The 22,171-nt window shown below is 42.0% G+C and overlaps 1 protein-coding gene across 17 annotated transcripts in view; it reads left to right on the plus strand.

Moving 5' to 3' along the window:
- The window catches only part of DGKI (diacylglycerol kinase iota), a 448,494-nt gene that overhangs the window by 171,080 nt on the left and 255,243 nt on the right, over positions 1 to 22,171 (plus strand). For all 17 annotated transcript variants that reach the window (XM_035254659.3, XM_035254662.3, XM_035254663.3 and 14 more), the window contains exons 4-5: positions 17,147 to 17,221; positions 18,577 to 18,633. In XM_035254659.3, the coding sequence (XP_035110550.1) occupies positions 17,147 to 17,221; positions 18,577 to 18,633 (132 nt within the window). The remainder of the gene's footprint in view (positions 1 to 17,146; positions 17,222 to 18,576; positions 18,634 to 22,171) is intronic.

Genomic DNA, 22,171 nt, shown 5'->3' on the forward strand with positions numbered 1-22,171 from the left:
TATACAAACGTGTTTAGCCAAATATTTGCCCCTAAAGGAACTCACCCTTCCAGTAGTAATCCGTGGAGTCCATATCAGTATACACCTACTCTGAGACTTGAAAGACACTTGCCTACGTTGATACACAAATGTTCACAGCCACCATGGTCACACCGACCTGAACAGGCAACAGATCAGTAGCATGGGCAGTCAGAAGGAAACAGACTTTGTATCAGACTCACCTGGGTGTGAAAGGCTGCTCTTCCATTTGTATACTGAGTCAAGCTGGGTCATATCACTTCACCTCTTGTTGCCTCAGTTTCTAGATTTAAAGTATCGCTATGAAGAGAGACCTCAGTGATTCTTATTTCTGGATGAGCATTATAGTCATTTATGCCATTTTACTTTTTAACATTATCTATAAAGTGTTGGTTCCCATTCTGGATGTACTACATCAGGATTTCTAGGGAGTGGGACTGAGCATGATGTCAAACAAGCAACCAGATCTACAGATGATTCTTGTTCACTGTCAGGGTAGAGAGATACTGATCCACTTCAGAAACAGATTGGCAGCACCAAAAAGGTGACCTGGTTCTCACACCTGGTGTATAGTGACTGTGATGGGCTGAATAGTGTGCTCCAAGAGATATGGCGAAGTCCTGATGCCTTGTACCTCAGAATGTAACAATGTGGAAATAGCGTTGCTGCAGATGTAATTAATTAGGTTGAGTTGATACTGGAGCAGGGAGGGCCCTAATCCAGCATGACACATATCCTTAGAGGACACACAGAGATGCACACACAGAGAAGAAGGCCATGTGGTGATGAGGGCAGGAATTAGAGTGGTGCAGCTGCAAGCTGAGGCCCTCAAAGGATTGTGGCTCTCCTCAGAAGCTAAGAGACAGGCGTGAAATTCATTCTCCCTCCAAGCCCTCAAAAGGGTGTTAAACCTTGTTGAAGTCTTAATTTTGGACTTCTAGCCTCTAGGAGTGTGAGAGAAAACATTCTGTTGTTTTAGGTTGCCTGATTTGGGTTCCCCACAGAATACCCATTGCCATTTTGTGGGAGCTTAGTAGTCAGTGGAAAAGTATTTGGGAAATGCTCACACAATGCTTTGCACTCTTCCTGGGATTCATACTCATCTCTGATCCATAACAACAACCTTTTGGGGTGGTCATATCGGGCCATTCACTTCTACCTGAAGGATAAGGGAAAGAAGAGTCCTAGAGGCTTCCTCACTATCCAGAGCTTTAAGATTCCTTTACCTTCTTAGGGCACTGCTAGGAAACTAATGTAGTAACCATTCTATAAGGCGACTTATATCACAGTTACATAGGCTGATGGACATGTGCGCACACAGGTGCTTCTACAGCAGGCTTGAATGTTTAAGTTGAGTGGTATGTGGTTGTGGTATAATTGAGCAGACAGGCAGGTTGGTGTCAAAAGCTGGGAGCTGCAGGAAACACAGTAGGTAGATGGTGAGGTGAGTGAGCATTTAGGTTGTGTAAGAGGAAAAATGGAACTGTCAGGCTTCAGGATGCTGTTACCAGATATATCTTCCCTATTTTTAAATGTGCTCATGCCACCCTCTTTTTGTGGACCAGCTAATAGGTACTGCTTTGCTTTTCTTATTGTCTTGTTCTTGTATTTTGCTTTAGTCTTTTCCTTGTAGGTAATATTTGGTGAAAATAGATGAACCCCATCTGTGATACCCGCCTCTAATTCTAAGGTTTCTTCTCACATTGCTTGCAATTTGTCAAGTACAGTTTTATTGAGAAAGTAAATGAATTGCATTAGAGAGGCCATGTGATATGGGAATTGGAGAATTGGAAGGTGAGAGCTTCAGATCCAGAGACAAAAAGATGTAGATAAAAATGCAAGTTCTGTCTTGCCTCTCTGAGCCTCAGATTCCCCTTTAAAGTAGTGGTGGTTAAATCTACCTCTCAGAATCAGTAGAGGGATAAAATCAGGTAACAAATGATTGTATTCATTTTCCTCTTCTTCCTACTATGGTTCAATGTCATGGAGTTGAGCAAGCTAATTAGCAGGTTTGGTTGGACTTTGGCTTAACAAGGCCTTGTATTTGGGATGATTCTGTCTATCCCAGCATTAAGACTCTTACACCTTCATCTGTCATTTTGCTGCTGTGTGTACCATCCATATTCTTACCAGGTGACTTGGAACAACTGAGTGTGACAAATCAGTTGCCCATTCTGTCATCTCATCTCACATGCTGTGTTTTCTTTCTTTCTTTTTTTTTTTTTTTTGAGATGGAGTTTCGCTCTTGTTACCCAGGCTGAAGTGCAATGGCGCGATCTCGGCTCACCGCAACCTCCACCTCCTGGGTTCAGGCAATTCTCCTGCCTCAGCCTCCTGAGTAGCTGGGATTACAGGCATGCGCCACCATGCCTAGCTAATTTTTTGTATTTTTAGTAGAGACGGGGTTTCACCATGTTGACCAGGATGGTCTCGATCTCTTGACCTCGTGATCCACCTGCCTCGTCCTCCCAAAGTGCTGGGATTACAGGCGTGAGCCACGGCACCCGGCCGCATGCTGTGTTTTCTTATTGGTGAATCAGAAGCCTCCTCCTTGTCTGCAATGGGATATCACAACATTTGCTCACAGGAATGCTGGCCATGTCCTTAGATTCTTGGAAGAAACATTCAAGAAGAGTACAAGGGTCGCAGCTCTCTGCCCTATTTGAAAGAACCTTTCCGTTTTCTGCTGTTTAAAAACGAAAATGACTCTGAGCCCAGTTACACCTTGTCTGTTTCATCTCAGGAAGAATGAGCACCAGGCAGCAGCTTGTGAAAATGCTGGTTCCCATGCATCTGTGTGTTGTGGGTGAGAAGATGAGAGAATCAGAGCCTGACCTGCATTGCGGGGGTCTTTCTGCCCCTCTGTGTATTCAGGTCTAGCAGGTATGCACCACGGAGCACCAGCATTGGACTTAGAATGCACCAAGATCTGCCTGCATGCTGCTCCTGCTCTGTCAGCCTCAAATACCAGTTGTCTGGCACAGCAGATTGATGATCCACACCCCAGATGGCAGTTTGGTTGAGCTCGGTGCAGGCTGTCAGAGGGAACCACGTGTGTGGCAATAAAGCCCATGAGGCAAAGCCAGCTCTCTGAGTTGTTTGGGTGCCAGCCATTCTCTGCCAGAGGCCTTTTTCTCCATTAGGATATTGAAGATCTAATGAATCAAGATGACTCATAGAAAGTATAGCCATCAACAAAAATAAGAAAAGAATTTTCACTGACACACTCTCTGCTACTGACTTCCTAGTTAGTGGTTATAAGAGAGGAAGAGAGTGGGGTGCTCCCAGTGGCGGAATTAATGTCACCCATTATATGTCTGGCCTGATGGCTCAGCATTTCCATGAGATCATCCACGCGTACACTTGGAACAGTGTCTGGCACACGGTAGGCCCTCAGGACCTGTTAGCCATTGTTACTATGACAACTATCACGGGGGTTGTTACAATGATGGTTTGGTATGAAGTGCTGTCTGTATATTAAAGGAGAAGCTAGTACTGATACTGCTCACTTCATGTGATGGGAATAGGGGTAGTATATGAAGCCAAGGGCTCTTTAGGATTCTGCCACTTCTAGGTGACCCTGAATCAATAGGACCATGGTCTATTTGCAAAGCCCATTTACTTCTTACCTCAAATTGTGTTCTGGAGAACACTAAACTCATGAAAACAATACAGGGTATTATACATTAAAAGGAGCTCATGACCATAAATTTTGAAAACACTGAATGCCTTTGATATATAAATAGCTTCTATGACTCAATGAAGAATATAAGGTACACAGGATTTCCTACATTTTTTTGAGGGGATAGGAGGATTGTGAAACCCATTAATTACCCCACAGAACACCCATTGCCATTTTGTGGGATCTTAGTAGTCAATGGAAAAGTATCTGAGAAATGCTCACACAATGCTTTGCAGCTTTTCTAGGATTCAAACTCATCTCTGATCCATAACAACAAACAACCTATTGAAGTGGTTGTATTGGGCTGTTCACTTCTACCTAAAGATAAAGGAAGAAAAGGGCCACAGAGGCTCACTCACTCTCTTCTGTCTTTGTGCAGTTCTTTTACCTTTATACTAAACTTTCATTAGGTCAAAGCCTATGTGTCTTATTTTATCACTTGAGTTTGAACCTCTGAGAATAATTGTCATCTCTTCTGTGATGAGAATTTTAGATTGAGGCTGCATTTGTGTGTTTGTGTAAGGGTGCGTGTTTCTGTGAAGCAGGTCTGCTGTTATTTGATATTGTATGGTCCTGTTACCTAGTAATAAAAATAATTTGCATCTGATTTAGCATGAGGTTTACATTTTACCAAGGCAATGCCCAGGTGTACAGAAATGCTTTCTCTTCTTCCAGTATTTTCCAAGAGCAGGGACCCAGAGCAGTAGCGTTTAACCAATATTCCTGTTGCTCAGAGGCACTCAGTCTTGGTGGAAACGTTAGATGCATTACCGGTTATTCCGAAACCATCACCGGCCCCGTCTCTTTGTTCAGAGCTGCTACTGCTAGTTGTTCCCTGCCTCATTCACCCAGGCAGATACATATTCAGAAGGTAATGCTTTAAAAACACAAGGAAATGAAAAATCCTGCACCGGTGTCTTCATTTAAGGAGGTGCAGGTGATGCAATGATGAAGCGTGTGGGCTTTGGAATCAAATGACCTGGCTTTGAATTCTGATTTCCAGGCTTCGAGTTGTGTGACACTGGTCCTTGTTTTAACCTCTTTAAGCCTAAGTTTTACAGCTGTAGGATGGGATAATACTGCTTCTTGTGTTTGTTGTGAAAATTAAATGAGTTAATGCATATATAAGAGCAGTCTGGTAAATCATAGGAACTCAGTAAATATTGTCCACTGTAATCACTCCTCCTGGAATGAAAGTGGTTCTGAGAAATGGAAGCCAAAGAGACAGCCCAGATGACTAGTTTGGAGAGTCTTAGAATCACCTACTACCTCTGTTTCCTCGAGGAGAGTTGAGGACTGAGCTTGTAGGTGAAACAACTAGCCCAGCTGAGTCAGGCTGCCCCTCCCCTCTGCTCCTGCCCCATTCTGTCAACCTTTTATACCAAACACCACTTACTATCATATTTTTTAAATTGCTCGCTTATTTATATGTCTCCAACACTAGAACATAAGCTCCATTTAGCTCAGGGACTCTGCCCTTGTTGTACTCTCCTGTGTTCCCCACACTGAGGATAAGTGACTGCACTGAATAGTTCCCCTGTGTGACTTAACACTGAATGAATGGATGAGTTCAATGAGGTGACGGTTGAGAGAGACACACATACACACACAGACACCTGTCACCAGATCAACCCTGCCACTTCAGTATTGTTATATTTACAATTCAGGACTCTGAATTCCTGCCTCATTTTTAAGGCCCTTTAGAGGGAGATTTGACACATGCAGCTAGCAGACTTGTGTGGGGTTTTAGGCCCTGTTTAGCCAGTGCCATGCCTTTTACAGTACATTTTATTTCGTTTTCGTGGAGAACAGAGACTGCTTTTTGCCATCTTGGCACAGGGAGTTATGGTGTGGTTGTCATTAGTCAGTTCCCCTGGGGATCTCATGAGAACAGATCATATGAAGCAATCATGTTAAACATCATGTTTCTTATCTATCCTCATCAGTCTTGTTCTCCCAGTCTACCACTAGCAAAGAAAAGAGGAAAACAGTATGTTGTAATTCATAGAGATGGCTTTGGGTTAGAAAGACTTCATTTCCACTCTTAGCTAGTCTTTCTTGGGCAAGCTGTACAGTCTTATAGGGTCTCAGTTCCTTTAGCTGTAAAGTGGATGAGTCGTACCTACTTGGCATGGCAGAAGTGAGCTGTGTTTACAGTGTGGGTAATGTGTATATTACACTGCTAGCCTCCTGGCAAATCTCTGTGAGTATGATGTCCTCATTAGAAAATGATATGGGCGGGTGTGTATGTGTCAGTGAAAACATTACCAATTGGAGATACAGTATTGAGTAAACAATGACTGAAATGTCTGTGGGTCTTCCTGGACTAGATTGGCTGGAAGACTGCCTTAATTATGTCACCAGCTAGCTTGGAATGTAAAAAATGGCAGTGAAAGGATAGCTAACTTTACCACAGCTTGACATGGCTTCTGAACTGGAAATATTCCATACCAAAGCAAATATCTCTAAATTATTGGTTAGAAATATTGAGCTGTGAACTTTAAGAAAATAATTCAATTTCTACAAAGTAAACTGATAGTAGAAACATGTCAGGATTCATAATACAAGTAAGATGGTGTTTATGGTACTGTTACACCAGCAAGGGCTGAAAATGGAAAAGTGTTGAGATTTCCTAATTTGTACAAAGGCTCAAATCTCTGCTATACCCATGATGAAGTTCTCTACTTCAGAACTAGAGAAAGGCACCGAGACATCGAAACAGCATTTCCTATTAACTTGTTTTCCTTATGACTTTTGTTATATGCCTAGCCCATCTTCATTCAAGTCTATCTGGTTGAAATTTGTGAATGCATGTGTGTGTGTGTGTGTGTGTATGTATGTAGGGCTCTAATTGTATGATTTCTACTTATTAAGTCTGTGTACCTGTAATTATATTTATATCCATATTTGTATGTATATCAGCCCTTCAGTTACCCTACTATAAGACACATGGCAACTTTGACCTGCTGGCACAAATAATAGCCTTAAAGAGAGTATGAAAATATAACAAGGAAGCCAAACCCAGGAAGATTGCATATGATGAGTTAAAACTAGTGACTGGCCATAGTTGTTTACTGGCATCGAAGCTGAGAAGCATAGAGAAGCAAATGGAAAGAAAGAAATAAGAGAAAAGACAAGTGGCAAATTTTAAAGAAGCAGAAACAAGAAACGAGGGCCACAAAATATAGAGAACTTTAATAGTAAGAGTGATGAAATATGAAGTTTTCTTGGGTAAAATGAGGGTGAGGGTGGGAAGTAGAATTATGGATTTTTAAAGAGTTTTTCAAGTTCATTAGGCTGGAACCCTTTTTAATGTATCATGACCATGAGGGAGGAGGCAGAAGGATTACCTGAGTGGCACGGTCATCTAGATGGAGGGGTACACTGAGTATCATTCTCCATGACTCTCTGCCTCAGCATCTCTGAGTGAATCAGTTTCTTAGTATCATTTCATTAGGCTTGTGCAAACCCATTCAAACTTGTCAGGCCATTCGCTATGCTTGTTATAAAGACTGGCTGCAATGTTTGTGTTATGTCTCAATAACTGTACCTGAATTGTAAGATTTCCAAAAGATGGTCTCAGTAGGCAGTAGTCACCCAAATGAATTCCAAGCAGTAGACTTCTCCTAAGATTCACATCATAGCTTTCTGCTTTTTTGCTTGTTTGTATGTTTGTTCCAGAGACAAAGTCCTGCTGTGTCACCCAGGTTGGAATGCAGTGATGTGATCATGGCTCACTGCAGCCTCAAACTCCTGGGCTCAAGCAATCCTCCTACCTCAGCCTCTTGATTATCAGGGACCACAGGCTTACAGTATTTTTCTATTGAAGCCTATCAGAAAAACTTTATGCCTATCACTTTCTTCTCATTAAAAAGAAATGTAAATTACTTTTAAAGCACTCTTAAAAGAGTTTGATTTAGTACAAATTTTTGTATAAGGGTAAACTGTTGAGATACAGACATGTACATTTTTCCTCCCTTAAAAAGAATCCTGAACTGTTCTGACTGCAGTTTTTACCAATCCTAATCCATTGCTCACAACGTGATGGATGCATCATTCTTTATAACCAGTCATCAACTTTAGCTTTGAATTAGCACAATTCTAGCAATTTGGTTCTTATCAAATTGTTTCTCCTGTAAGCCCCGTTTGGCTGCTTCTCAGAAATAGGAAAGATTTTTGTGTGTCTTTCTAATTCTTATACTCAGCTCACAGAGTCCTTTTTTCCCTTTGTCTTTCTGCTGTAAGATTTTAGTTTTCTTTCTCTACAGATGAAAAATATAAAATACACTGGCCATAGGGAAAATGGACAACATTTCATTTCGTGTTCAAACATCACAGAGGCACTGCTCTTCTTTCTCCCTGTAGGTCTCTCGGGAGGCTGTGGAATTGACCCCTCCTAGGTGGAGTTCAGCCTAGCATCTAGAACCTACCTGCACATCTGAGGTTATTCAGGGAAGGTGCTAGGAGCATAAACATAAATACTTCATATGCAAAGTGCTTTCGATAATGTGTTCCTCAGAACAGAACAAATCATGCTGTTTGAAGAGCATCAAGTGAGTTTTCCTGCTCTGCTTGAGAGGCACTTTCAACCATAACACAGCATGAGACTGTCAGGTGTGCAGTCAGCCCAGCATATACACGGCAGCAAAGCTGACCCAGGGGGAGGACTGAAGCCCTCTTGGGCTGCTGATGATTCTACTGAGAGGCATAAGGCCAAAGTATGAGGAATTCATGTTGACCTTAGTGGAGGCCGGCCTGGGGCTAGGAAGAGGGCTGTGTGCTCTCAGTCACTCTTACATCTCTGTCTTTCCTTCGTTTTTCCGTGCTTGTTACTCCAGTTCACGCCCTCATCACCTCATATGAGAAAGTGATAATTTCTCATATGAGGTGATGAGGCCTTTGAATTTCTTATTTTTCTTCAGAAAAAAAAAAAAAAAAACCAGTGTCCTAACCACAACTTACAAGACACCATAATCTGGCCTGCTGTTACTATCTGGCCTCGTCTCCACTTCCCTATACTGGACCCGGTCCCTGGTCACTCCTTAGCATCCTCACATCCTCGGCATCCAGACATTCTCATACCTTTCCTGGTCAACCTGTCTACAACTTCAATCTTCTGCTACTCCTGATATTTCTTATCTCCTGGTCCCTCTTTAATGTTCTCTTTGGTACTTATTTCTTTTTTCCCTTTTTTTTTTTTTTTTTTTTTAGATGGAGTCTTGCTCTGTCACCCAGGCTGGAGTGCAGTGGCGTGATCTCGGCTCACTGCAATCTTGGCTCACTGCAATCTCCGCCTCCTGGGTTCAAGTGATTCTCCTGCCTCAGCCTCCCATGTAGCTAGGACTAGATACACGCCACCATGCCCAGCTAATTTTTGTATTTTTAGTAGAGATGGGATTTTACCATGTTGACCAGGATGGTCTTGATCTATTGACCTCATGATCCACCCACCTCAGCCTCCCAAAGTGCTGGGATTACAGGTGAGAGTCACCGCGCCCAGCCAGTACTATTTCTATCAATATATTATATACTATACTTACCTCTCTTGTTTGTTGTTGGCCTCTCACAGGAGAATATAAGTTCAGTGAGATAAAAACAGTTTTTCAGGGCTGGGCATGGTGGCTCATGCCTGTAATCCCTGGTTCTGTCTGTTTTCTCCCTACTCCTGCAACTGTTCCCAAATAAATATTCCAACGTTTAAACTGTAGACACTGGTGGCATCAGGTGAGCCATGATAAAACAGATGTAACTATTTTTAACTCTGTGCAGTCTATGTAAGACTGTCTTCTGCAAAATAGCCCTATGGATCAGATAGTCCTATGAGCTCCCAGAAGAGATCTGATTTGTGCTCACAAAAATATTATAGTTGTTCAGTTATAATCACCATGCGGCCTGCATGCTATTTTTCTTTCTTTTTTTTTTTTGAGATGGAGTCTTGCTCTGTCACCCAGCCTGCTGTAATATAGTGGCGTGATCTTGGCTCACTGTAACCTCCACCTCCCATGTTCAAGCGATTATCATGCCACAGCCTCCCAAGTAGCTGAGATTACAAGTGCCCGCCACCATGACTGGCTAATTTTTTGTATTTTTAGTAGAGACAGGGTTTTGACATGTTGGCCAGGCTGCTCTTGAACTCCTGGCCTCAAGTAATCTGCCCGCCTCGGCCTCCCAAAATGCTGGGATTACAGGTGTGAGCCACTGCGCCCAGCCACACAGTATTTTTTCCCTATTGTGGGCAGAGGGTTTCCATTCCTCAAACATCTTGAGGGTGTCTCATTACTGCTGCTTTTGGGATTGCTCATTGTGAGAATGTCTATGTCCCGTGGGGGTTTTGTCTCCTAATGTTTCCTAAGCCACCAATTCTCCAGACCGGGGCTGGCTTGAGGGGCTAAGTGCAGAGAGAGCTCTATGCCCGAAGCCCTTTCTCATGTCTTCCCTGCCCTTTTCCTTCCAGAAAAACTGTGTCGGGCAGTGTTCTTGGTGCTGGAATAGAGCAGCACGGAAACACACAGAGGAACCCTCACCTTCCCGTAACTGTAATTTTGAAGCCCATGGCTTCTTGGGAGTACTTCTGATTGCTCCTTCTCTTGCAGCTCCTCATGAGACAGCTCCTCTGGCTTCTTAACACAGCCAGTGTACCCACTTGCCAGGTTTGAGAACATCCTACTCTACCTACCCCCAGACATACCGTTCAAACCTCCACACTTAGCCACCAGCCTTGAGCCCAATGACTCCTGTATGTAGACACCCAGGAGCCCAGGAATCGCCCCCCAGTGGATATGCCAAAGAAGATCTCTATGCCTTTTTGGAGGCATTGGTGCCTGCTACATGAAGAGACTTTAGATCTTTTTCCTGCTGGAATACCTTTGATTTTTTTTTTTGAATATACACATTTTAAGGCCAAATTCAAGCATTTGCTTTCTCTGCTAGACCCCCTTTTTACTGGCTCGGCCTCAGATTTTGCCCTCCTCTAAATGATAGCTTTTCTTGTCTGAGCTGTTGATGAGCATGTACCCACGTGTGGCTTCCTCCTGCTCATGGCCTTTTCTTCCAAGTCCCTCTCATCTCCCGAGTCACTTGCTAGCTCCTCCAAGGACAGAAGCTTCTTCCTCTTTATAGCTTATACAGCACTCACGTCGCCTTATACACATGGTGATGGTTAAAATAATTGGTGGACGAAATTTCCATAAATATATTCTGGAAAAGTCAGCAGTAACAGATTGTTTCAGCCATATGGAAGATTCAGTTACGTACGATACCTCAAACCATTGTGATTCCAGATACCTGGCACATGCAGATTCAGGAGTATTGGTGTATATCTGAGTGTTGCATGAGTATTTTGGTGTACTCCTTTGTAAGAGCTCCAACCCAACCTCTAGTTGTTCTGGCTGCTTTTCTTCCAGATATTCTGAGATACTTTTGGCATCATCCCTTATCAAGGCTGTTGATTGTTAGGGGCTATCTCAGAAGGTTTCAGTCCTCACCAGGTCCTTATCTGTCCACAGATTATGTTGCTCAAACACCTGGGGTCTTGACAAATGAAGGCCTGTCCTCCAACATGGGCCATCGCTACTAAGGGCGGGGGTGGGGGGGACCTTTTAATGTGGAGTGAGGTCTCTCTGCAATTGAACCTCTATGGAGAGATCTGAGTTTCCACTTGGATCATAGACTCCTCCAGGCATGTGGCCTCTTTGCTCCTTCGTCTAGAATCATGAGATCCGGTTGTCATAGACAGAATTAGTGATATACTTAGGCTAATAGGAGCGTGCTGGAACTTCAGCTAGCCACCCTTCTGACTTGTCCAGAATGTCCTATATTCTTTTGAAGGAAAAGGGGAGCCTGCATGAGTGACAGTGGAGGCCGGGCTTTGGCCCTGAAATCATTTTACTGGAACTTTCAGATAATGTCATTCTTCATTTTTCCTAATGCCAATTTAAAGATTGCATCCCAGACTCCCCAGAGAAGTAGAACTTGCCGAGTATGCTTGTCATTTCTTCTAATTAGGTTTTTACATAAATCAAAGAACCCTTGTTTTCATTTACCTTGGATTATACAGCAACAACGTTCTTGTGTAGGTTGCCAGAGAGGTGATCCCTACAGAAAGGACACCAGATTCTTGACATTCTAAGGGCTTAGGAAGGTTCCTCCCCTCCACTTTCCTAAGCATTCCATTAGCCCACCATTGAAGAGGAGGAAGGGACAGTCCTGCCAGGGCTGCATGGCCCCTCCTTGTCTCTACAGTGCTACTGTGGACTGGGCTTTGTGGTCTAAAAGGGAAGGAGAAGAGGAAGGAGGAGAGCACTCACTCTCCTGGCCTCTCTTGCAGTTTTCCCTTTGCCTTATTTTCAGCCTTCCCTCAGTTTCTAGTCCTCAGGATGAATCTTCCCATCTAGGAGGCTAAGGGGTAGAGAAACCATGGGGGAGAAACTTGGGGGACAGCTGGGGGTTGGCCTGGCCCAGAAGCCTCCTCTGTCCTTCTTCCTGGCTTCTCATCATGTGGCCCCCCTCTGGCCCTTTCTGCAGCATGCCCCATCTGCCTCCTTATGCACTCACAGCATTGGTGGTTCCTACCTGGAGCCCCTTTCCTGGCTGTAATCCCTTTGCTCACTGTGGCCTCATAGCTGTGATTTCTTGCATAGGTCTCAGAACTCTGGAGTGAGGTCCCATGATCTCAGACTTTGCCCTGGTGTTTTTGGTCCTGCAGCAGACTCTGGCCTCTGAGCTCTCCTGAGATGGGGAGACTAAGAAAGGGTAGCCATGCTGGCTCTTTTCCCACTTCCTTCCCTATGTCCCATCCCTGGTGATTGCACCTGTAGAGGTGGGAAGGCACAGGGGAAGCTCTTAGGACCACAGCAGAAGCTATGTGGTCATCAGGCAGTACAGTTGGTCCCACTGCAGGGAGAAATAAGGCTTGGCATGTGCCTTATTCGGAAGGGGCCAGCCAGCCTTGTACCTGCTTCTTGCTTCTTGGGTGTCGAACTTCTCATGATTGAGAATGACAGATATTTAATTTTATTTACCTTGGGCAGCAAAAAGGCCCCGATCCTTTTATAAATCATAGGTCTGTGAAACTAGGTAACCCAAGGCCTTCAAGTACCCACCCCATTCTTCTTTCCTTTCCTCTCCTCTCCTTTCTCTCCTACCCTTTGCCTCTTTTTCCCTTCCCTCTTTTTCAACTTTATTTTTCACCACCATCTTTCCCTTCCTTCTTTTCATTTTTTTTCTCTATCAAACTCTCTCAACTCCCACCAGATATTCGTTGCCACTTAGCAGAAATAACGTATGTTGCTCAAAGGAAGAAAAAAATTGCTTTCTTGGGACATATAGATCAGAGACTTAGGCAAGGGATGTAGGTGGGTGGGATAGGGTTAAATATTGAACTCCTTATCAGGGACCATTGCATACTCTCTGCCACTGCCTGCCACTGATCCCTCTGTCCTCCTCAATCCCCATCCCCTGCTCCAGTGGTCTAAAGCTGTGACAATTTTTCTCCCGTGCCTGCTATGAGCTGAAGAATGGTGGAGAGCTGTTACTATTTTGAATGCCAGCAGTGCCTGCAGCATGGGAAATATGTAGGATGTGTTTTCTCTTATAACCACTGTGTGGCTGCTGGTGAGATCGTGCCCACCATCCTAAAACCTAGCATATATATCATTGTGTTATGATTTAAGTAAATGCTGGTCATGTTTTTATTAGAACAGTGTAATATGATGAAATGTAATCTATACTGTATTCTATTTTATCTTAGTTTAAACAGATATGTCCTACCTTGCTCCCCGCCCACCGTGTGCCACACATCTACAAATAAGTTTCTTTTGAATACTAACACCAGCAAAATCAGGAAACCCTTAGTCAGAGTGCTTAGGTGCCACTTGGTATTTAAAGCAGTAAGTTCAATGAGCCTTTAAATTCGTTGAGAGCAAATTATTGTTTTTTAAAATAATTTAAGTTTTTTAAACATGTTTCATGTTCTAGGCAATATTTATTTTTTAAATTATGTTTTTGTGCTAGGTTCTCTATAACAATTATATCCCAATATGAAGAATAAGAGCTAACCTCGGCCGGTCATGGTGGCTCATGCCTATAATCCCAGCACTTTGGGAGGCCAAGGTGGGCGGATCACCTGAGGTCAGGAGTTCAAGACCAGCCGGGTCAACATGGTGAAGTCGCGTCTCTACTAACAACACAAAAATTAGCTGGGCGTGGTGGTGCATCCCTATAATCCCAGCTACTTGGGAGGCTGAGGCAGGAGAATTGCTTGAACCCAGAAGACAGAGGTTGCAGTGAGCCAAGATTGCACCATTGCACTCCACCCTGGTAGACAGGAGCCCAACTGAGTCTAAAAACAAAAGAGCTAACCTACTGAATGCTTTTAAGTGACTTTCCTTAGTTTAATTTATCACCTTTCAGAGTGAACGAAGCACTGGCTCATATAAGTTATTTAGGAGAAAGTGAATATTTACAGTATTTAGAATGTCCAGATTCCTGCATTTTACCTTTGTATTTAGCTAGAAATTTCAAAATAAAAAATTGCAGCCTAACTAAGCACAAAATTCTGTATGTTTTGGGCAATTTCTGTCCTGAAGTTTTTATCCAACTACTTCAAATCACTTTAACCATTTGAACATAGTCATAAACCAAGAAGTCAGTGGTTAGAATTCCAGGTTTGCTAAAACAGTTTCCATCAATTACGGAACTGAAAAATCTATTTACTTGGGCAAAAGACCTTGGACCTTCACTCACAATTTATATACTTAATTTTACATATGATTAAGCTGGGATCATCTGATTTCTCAGATTAAAAGCCGTTGAGAAGCTGCCACTTAGGTAATTAAGAGCAACAATGACTCAAAGGAGCTCTATCCAAACAGTAGGACAGGAAACAGAGAAACAACTGATTTTTGTAGCATCATGTTGTAGTCTTTATGAAGACAAATACAGAATACGGTCTATATATTCTGCCTCAAAACGCAGGTATACATAATATATTTCAAGAGGATCTTTTAAAATTCAATATAGTTCAGTTAAAATCAGTTTTACAACTTACAGCACTTGACTCCATATATTACCATTTTCCGAACATTGCACTTAAATTATTCCATATGAATGATGTTAATGCATTTACATGAGGCTCCAGAAAGCTGAGACATAATGTATCTTAACCCACGGGTTCTCAAGGTCTTCTAGCCCAGATCCCTTGTTCAAAAAGGTAATTTGACTCAGAATCCTGATTTGTGAAACAAAGAAAGGAAGAGGCATTCCCGTTTCATTGAATGCATGAGGCTTCCTGAGTTTCCTCTGTGTCCTCCTCCCATCCTCAGTGACTTTCATAGGAGCATATAAAATCCCTGGAACTCCATAGAACTTAATGCAGAGCATAGTGTCAAGCATAAAGCTAGACTAGGACAGGAGTTATTGGCAAGGAGGGAGGCTTTTCAGGAATCCTTAAATCACAGCCTGTAAGTAGTTGCCTACCTTTGGTAATATTGCTTTGCTTATCCACAACGTAATTTACTAGGAGTTTCATGGGAAATGAATAGACAGAAATCAACTGCAGTTTCCTTAGCGTCACTGTAACTCTGATTAGCAATGTGACTCAAGTGGCCCATGCATTTTCTGCAGGTGGTGCCAAAGCAGTGATTTGCACCAGGATATCCATAGGAAACAGAAGGGAAACCATGATTTGCTTATGGGTGCTCTACTCTGTAGAGCCAAATAGAAATTTTTTAATTGTTCTTTTGATTGCTGCTGCTGTGCTGCTATGATTACTACTTCATGTTTTCTCGTTCCTCCCTCTCCTTTTTCTCTTATTTTCTTTGTTAGTAATAGAACAAGACACTGCTCAGTAGTGTAGCTAGATGCTTTGGTTTCTTTTATCACTGATATGTGCAAAAGCAGTTGTCAAACTTATTTCATGTGCTACAGCATGCTCTTCTCTCAGGAAGAGGAAATCCAAGAGTAATGAAAGCCTCTGCAAGGAAGGTAAAGAAATCTTAGCGGATATGTTCTACCCGTTTCATAGCTGCAGTACTGCAGTGTTTTAGGTTCTTCGTAGGCAGCTGATAATATGTAAATACCCCGTGTTGAACAAATGCAGCCATCCAAGACCTATGAGGCTGCAGCTTCTTTCCCGATCCTGCTCCAAGGTGGTGCTTTGCAGCTCCTCCAGACTTCTCTGGCAGTAGCAATACTTTATTTCTTCTCACCTACCTGACACAATTGATTCAAAAATGATACCTCAGCAGGGGAAACCATTCCTCAGAAGGGGAAGGTTGCCAGCAGTGTCTAAGTGTATCCTCAAGAACAGGCACTCAGGGCCTTTCGCACTTGGATGCGTTGATAGGCCATTTGACAAATAGGCTTAGTTGTATTACGTTTCTTTCAAACTCAAACACAGAAATTATTCATGCACATGCTCCTTCCAGTCTGTCCTTTGTTGAGAGGCCTGAGCTTTCCTATCTTAGATCCTGCATGACACTGGCAGTCATGAAATGTAGGTTCCACTCATTGATCTCCCTCCATGCAGTCTATTTTTTATCATGAGAGGAAAAAGAAAAACTTTAAAAGTTTTATTTTATTATAACTTTAAACTGGTACTGACTGTCAGAGAGGCTGAATTGTGTTCTGCTTATAAGCATGAGCTCTGAAGCCAGACCCCCTGGCTCTGCTGTGCCTTAATTCACTGACCTTGGGCAGATTTCTCACCAGTAAAATGGAATTAAGAATAGGACCTGTTTCATAGAGTTGTGAGGGTTAAGTGAGCTACTGTTTGTGAAGTGCTTATAAGAGCACATAGCAAATGTTATATTCCCATTAGCAGCTTTTGCTGCTTTTGTGGTTGTTATTATCATTGTTTCCTGGGTGTAAAAGCTGAACTTGCCTTCTTTTCCTTCTGGAAGATTTGGGCAGAACCTGAGTAGCTTAATCTAGACTGGCGCCTGGGATAGAAGCCTAAAATGCATGGCCCCTGAAAATCTCGGCACTCTGGCAACAGGGAAAGAATTCCTGTTTTCAACTTACATCTAAGTTTGGATGTTGGTCCTGCCCCTTAGCCCCTTGAGTGATAATGTAAAAAATATTTTAAATGGAAGAGAATAATGCCTCTGTTGTAAGATTCTGAAACAGAAATGACAGAATAAAGAGACCAGTTCTTATTATATACTCAAAATATTGGAGCTATTATTATTATTATTGTTATTTGAAGAGACAATCTAGCCCACCCTAAGTCATGCAGATACGGAGCTACTTGGGGAGTGGGAGAACTGTTGATAAACTTTGTCAGCCTATTTGATATTTAAGATGAAGTTTTAAATTTGCTTAGTAATAGAAATATTGCAATATTTGCTGTATTTATGTATATATTATATCTACCCTCTTTAATACTAGGGAACTCTTCAGAACAGACTGTTAACATTTCTTTCTTGTCTTTTGAATTGAATGTTACAGAAATCAGCTCTCAGGAGGAAGTGTGCAGTCTGTAAAATCGTCGTTCACACCGCCTGCATTGAGCAGCTAGAAAAGGTAAGAGCGCGCCACCTGCTGCACTTTTGTTACATTACAAGTATTTGGTCTTCGGAGAGCCGGTGTAAATTTCTAGTTCCAACTTTTTGAAAACAATGCCCTTTAAAAAAAAAAAGCTGGAAGTTCAACATTATTACCAGATTAATCATGGAAAGACAGCTTTAAGAGTCATTCACTGTCTTGTTTGCTGAAGAGTAATTTGATATCCTTTTATGTGGACTCTCAGGAAAAGGAATAATAACACAGTTAGATGGAAAAGCCTGGTGTGTGCTGATTCTTTCATTATATCATCTCAGTTCAAGTATTACTATTCGCCCATGAGCGTTTCCACAAGCTGTTTTTTTTTAAAGAAGGAAAAAATTCTATAAGCTCTTTTTAATTGTTGTTCAAATGTATCTGACCTGTGTGGCTTACTTCTTCCCAAAGTGGCTCCAAGGGAGCAAGCAAGCTAGAAGCCAGCTCTCAGTCACCGTGCTCCTCCTCTTGCTGCTCAAACGTGTGGGTGGGGCTGGAAGTGGCATCCTCGTGGTGTTGTGCCTCCAGAATAAGTGGATTCGGCTAAGTTCATTTATTTGTCATTTAAGGGACGGGAAAGGCTCCAATAGTGACTTGTCTGCCATCTTCTTCCCTTTCACTCTTCTCACTCCATTTTCATGTGTATTATCTATGTTCTCTGCGTATTATCTATGTTCTTAAGCTGTCGTGGGTAAATGCATTGGAATATTTTAGCTCCCCATGACATTCATTTAGTTTCAGTGACCTGACAGTCAATCCTAATTGATATCTTGTGTCAATGACTACCAACATTTTATCTTAATATTATCTTTTCTGTCCCAACTTTCCTGACTCATCTCTGCCTTCATTCTTTTGCTCCTTTCACTCTATCGAGTAGCAAACCAAGATGTAAATGTGCCCACTAGGATACTACCACCTCTAAAAGAAAGGCAGTGCTGAATCCTTTTATAAAGAATAACTCTGTTGACCTTGAGTTTATATTTTCTAGTTTTACAATCCAAAACTTAGCTGGGTAGTTTCAGCTGCCAATATCTTTCCTCTGGGCTGTTTCTTATCTCAGTTTCTCATATTTGTGGTGTAAGAACATTATTGTTTAAAGGTACTTAGATTTCATCCGTGAGAATGAAGGAAAGGGGTTGGAGATGTAGAATCACTTGGGCTCTCTGTTGATTAATGTGATGATTTCGAAAGACTAAGAAGAGTATTATTCCTTGTTCTTTGGAGGTTTTGTTTTGCAGTCTCAATATCTGTCACTTTTGTTGTTTTTTTTCTTTTTCAGGTAATTCAGTCTAGTCTGATGCTTATCTCTAATATAATATACTTTTTTTTTCAAATGACAGATTAATTTCAGATGTAAACCAACATTTCGAGAAGGAGGCTCAAGGTCGCCAAGAGAAGTGAGTATTTCAGAGCTTTATTTCAAGTATCACCTTTGATTTCTCACTGATTTAGTGGATTCATAGATATTCACCAGAAAGTGAAAAAATAAATTCTTTCTCCATTGCACATCAATTTTTTGTTAACACATCAATAAATACCATCAATAAAATCTCCAAGTCTTCTCAACATGTACACACTGCACTTTATTATCATAAAATGTCCTGGGGAGTTAAGGTCTTACTGAACGAACCAGAGGCTAGGGGGAGGTGGTAGTGATAGAATTCAAGGGGTGAGAAATAAATAGACTTTTATTGTTTTCTGGTTGTTTTTAAGTTTATTATTCAATTTTGAGCGGGTATAAGCTATTCATGGGGCAGCAGAGTAGCTGGTTATTCACATAAGCCCTGGCATCAGATGGTTTGCTTTCAAAACCAGCCTTGATGCTGTGTGATCTTGGGCGTCTCACCTAAGCTCTCTAAATCTCAGTGTTTCCATTTGTTAAGTAAATAAGTAAATACATCATAGGCTAGAACTGCATTCAGTTCTCAGTCCCTGAGCCTCCAATCTGGTCGTGAAGATAAACAGGTAAATAGGAAATTAGAATGAAGAGTTGTTACCGATGTGTTAGTGGGAAGCAGAGGTATGACAAGAGAAAACAGCACGTCTTTGTTAAAATTTTATTTAGAGGAGACAGCAAGCGCAGTTCGGTCAAAGATGGAGAAGGCAGGGAGGGTTCTCAGCCTTCCTGTGTTATTCTGGACAGTTCAGCTCCAGGCCCAAAATTGCACTCCCCAGTCAGTGAAACAAAAGCCTGCAATGAACAGAACCCATCCTCCTAGAATGTAGATCAGCCTGCCCAGCAGGCACTCATTCACTGCCTCCCAAACACTGCCATCTGATACGGTATCCTCCTTAAGACAAAGTCTGGTAAAAATGATTTCTGATAAGCATACTTTCTCAGGGAGACAAGTTTCAGTTCCACTTACAGAATTACCCCTTGGAAACCTCCCTGGCTGGTCTCTACTCCTCAAATAAGCTCTGTGTAGTAACAAATAGGAAAGAGAGGAAAGGAATCAGAGAAGGGGCTTCCTGGAAGAGGTGGCAATTAAGCTGAGACCTTAAGGAGCTAACTAAGTTAAGTGAGAGGAGGGTGGTTAGGAGGTGAGTGGTGAGAGCCTTTTGGACAGAAGGAAGAGCACACAAGTACAAGTGAGAGACAGCAGCATGCTGAGTAGGATGTGAGATTTGAGATAGCAAGAGCCGGACCAGGAAGGTACTTGTTGAGTGTTTTATCATCGGGATAGTTGGGAGGGGGTCATTAAACTGCTTCAAGACAAATATTGTTCATTCTGCACTGTGGAGGAAATAACATGCAGGTCAAGAGTTGGAGGCACAGAGAGAACTTTCAGAAGCTATGCTAGTAATCTAGGCAAGAAATAATGGTCACATGAACTAAAAATAACATGGGTACATATGAGTTTGAAGGAAACAAAATTGACAGGATGTAGTAATTGATTGGATTTTGGGCAAAAGAGGAGCCCAGACTAAACTGAGCTACTGCTGAAAAACAAACAAACAACAGATTAGCTGTTGGAAAATGAGTTGATTTGAGGATGGGGTGGGGAGGTAATGAGTTTAGTGGTAGAAGGGTGAAGTGTGAGGTGTGCCTGTTGTCCTCAATTGGAGATGCCCAATAGAAGGTTGAGTGGGTATATGAGTTTGGAGCTTATGAGGAAGACTGGACTGGAGGTCAGGCATTATGAGTCATCAGCATATTTACACAGTAGTTAAAGTCATGAGAAAGATGAAGATGGAGAGTAGGAATAGGAGATACCTGAGAATAACAAGTGTTTAAAGACAGTTGATGAAAAAGGACAACATGAATATGAATGCTCTAATTGTTAGTGACAATGAAAAGGATTGGGAGAAAATATGGAAAGAGAGTAGGCTGGGGTGAAGTCGTAGAAAGAGAAAAACATAGTTTTCCACATCCGGTGTCTTCTCCCACTGTGTTTGTCCAGCATAGCAGCCATAGGAAGGTTGTGGGCCCTGCGCAGGGTGAGAAGAGCAGGAGAAGAATGATAGGGCTGTGGTGCCTCAGTGCCACCCAGAGTGCAGACAGCCTGGGCCAGGAGATAACTCAGTGATAACTCAAATGAACGAGGTGCTTCATTTAGGAAACTTGAAGGGATAGCTTCATGTTAAAATGGAGTTTATGACTTTCCGACCAGGGGATTCATATACCTGCCTTTAGCTTCCTGCCCTCCTATATGTATCTCTCTCTGTAGATAGGTCAGTGTGGAGGCAGGGGAAGAGAGAAAGAGAGACAATTTTAATTGTGCAGTTTTTCTAATACTAGATGCTTTTGGTTTTTATTAGCCTGTACCACTTCTCTGAGACTAGACCTTCCATAAGGGTTTTGGATATTCTCCCTTGTTTTCTTATCAAGGACTTGAAATTCCTTCCTTTTATATATTTTTATCCCCTCCCCTATCTCTAGATTATTTCTATCAGCATAAACACGCTCTAATATTTTCTATCATTAAAAAAAAAAACATTTCTTAGCCACTAACTGTGTCTTACCTGCTGTGCTACTTCTCAGTTTTGTGGTCAAACTGCCAAGCTTCCAGAAAGTGTTAACTAGATAAATTATTTTCAGTGTGTCACTTTCTAGTCATTGTAACCTGTTCTGATCTGATTTCTACTCTATTCATTTACTGAAATTGCTTCTTTTTTCAGTGTTGCCTGTGATCTCCTATATGCTACATGTTTTAGGTATTATTTATTTTTCTGTTCTTTCCTTATCCAGTCTCTCAAAAAATTTAAGGTATTACATATTCCATCCTTCTTGGAATGCCCTCCTCTCTTGGCTTCTCACATCATCCTTTCCTAATTTTCTTCTTGCTTCATTGGGTAGCTCTGCCCATTCTTTCTCCTGCTCACTCCCCCAACCTCTGCAGATCCCTCGGAGCTTAGTTCTTGTCTGTGTTCTCTTCTCTCTGCCCACTCCTGTTAGGGAAGCTCATCCAGTCTCAGAGCTTCAAATACCATGTGGGCTGACGACTCCTAACTTTACATTTCCAGTCTGCATTTCTTGGAGTTCCACTTGGCATGTCCCTTGAATGTATCTTAAATATGATACATCAAACACTAGACTATTTCCTTCACCATAAAAACAATTTCAAAACAATCTTATGCATCTCAGGAAATGAGATGGCTGTTGATCTGGCTCCTCAATTGAGAAACACAGACTCCCCACATCTAATTCATTTGCCAGTCCTTTCAATTTTATTTATAAAATGTATTTCAAGTCCATTATCTACAATTCTATCACCAGCACCTTAAACTAAGGTACTGTGACCTCTCCCCTTTGACCAATGAAATAGCTTCTTTGTGATTCTTCAGTTTTCACTTTCAATCCACCCATGATTTAAAGGAGTGATCTTTCAAAATGAAAAGTAGACTATTAGGTTGTTGCAAAAGTAATTGAAAGTAATGGCAAAAACAGCCATTACTTTTGCAACAACCTAACATAATATTCCCTGGCTTAAAACT

The sequence above is a fragment of the Callithrix jacchus genome, chromosome 11 (genome assembly GCF_049354715.1).
Source record: "Callithrix jacchus isolate 240 chromosome 11, calJac240_pri, whole genome shotgun sequence".
Taxonomy (NCBI): domain Eukaryota; kingdom Metazoa; phylum Chordata; class Mammalia; order Primates; family Cebidae; genus Callithrix; species Callithrix jacchus.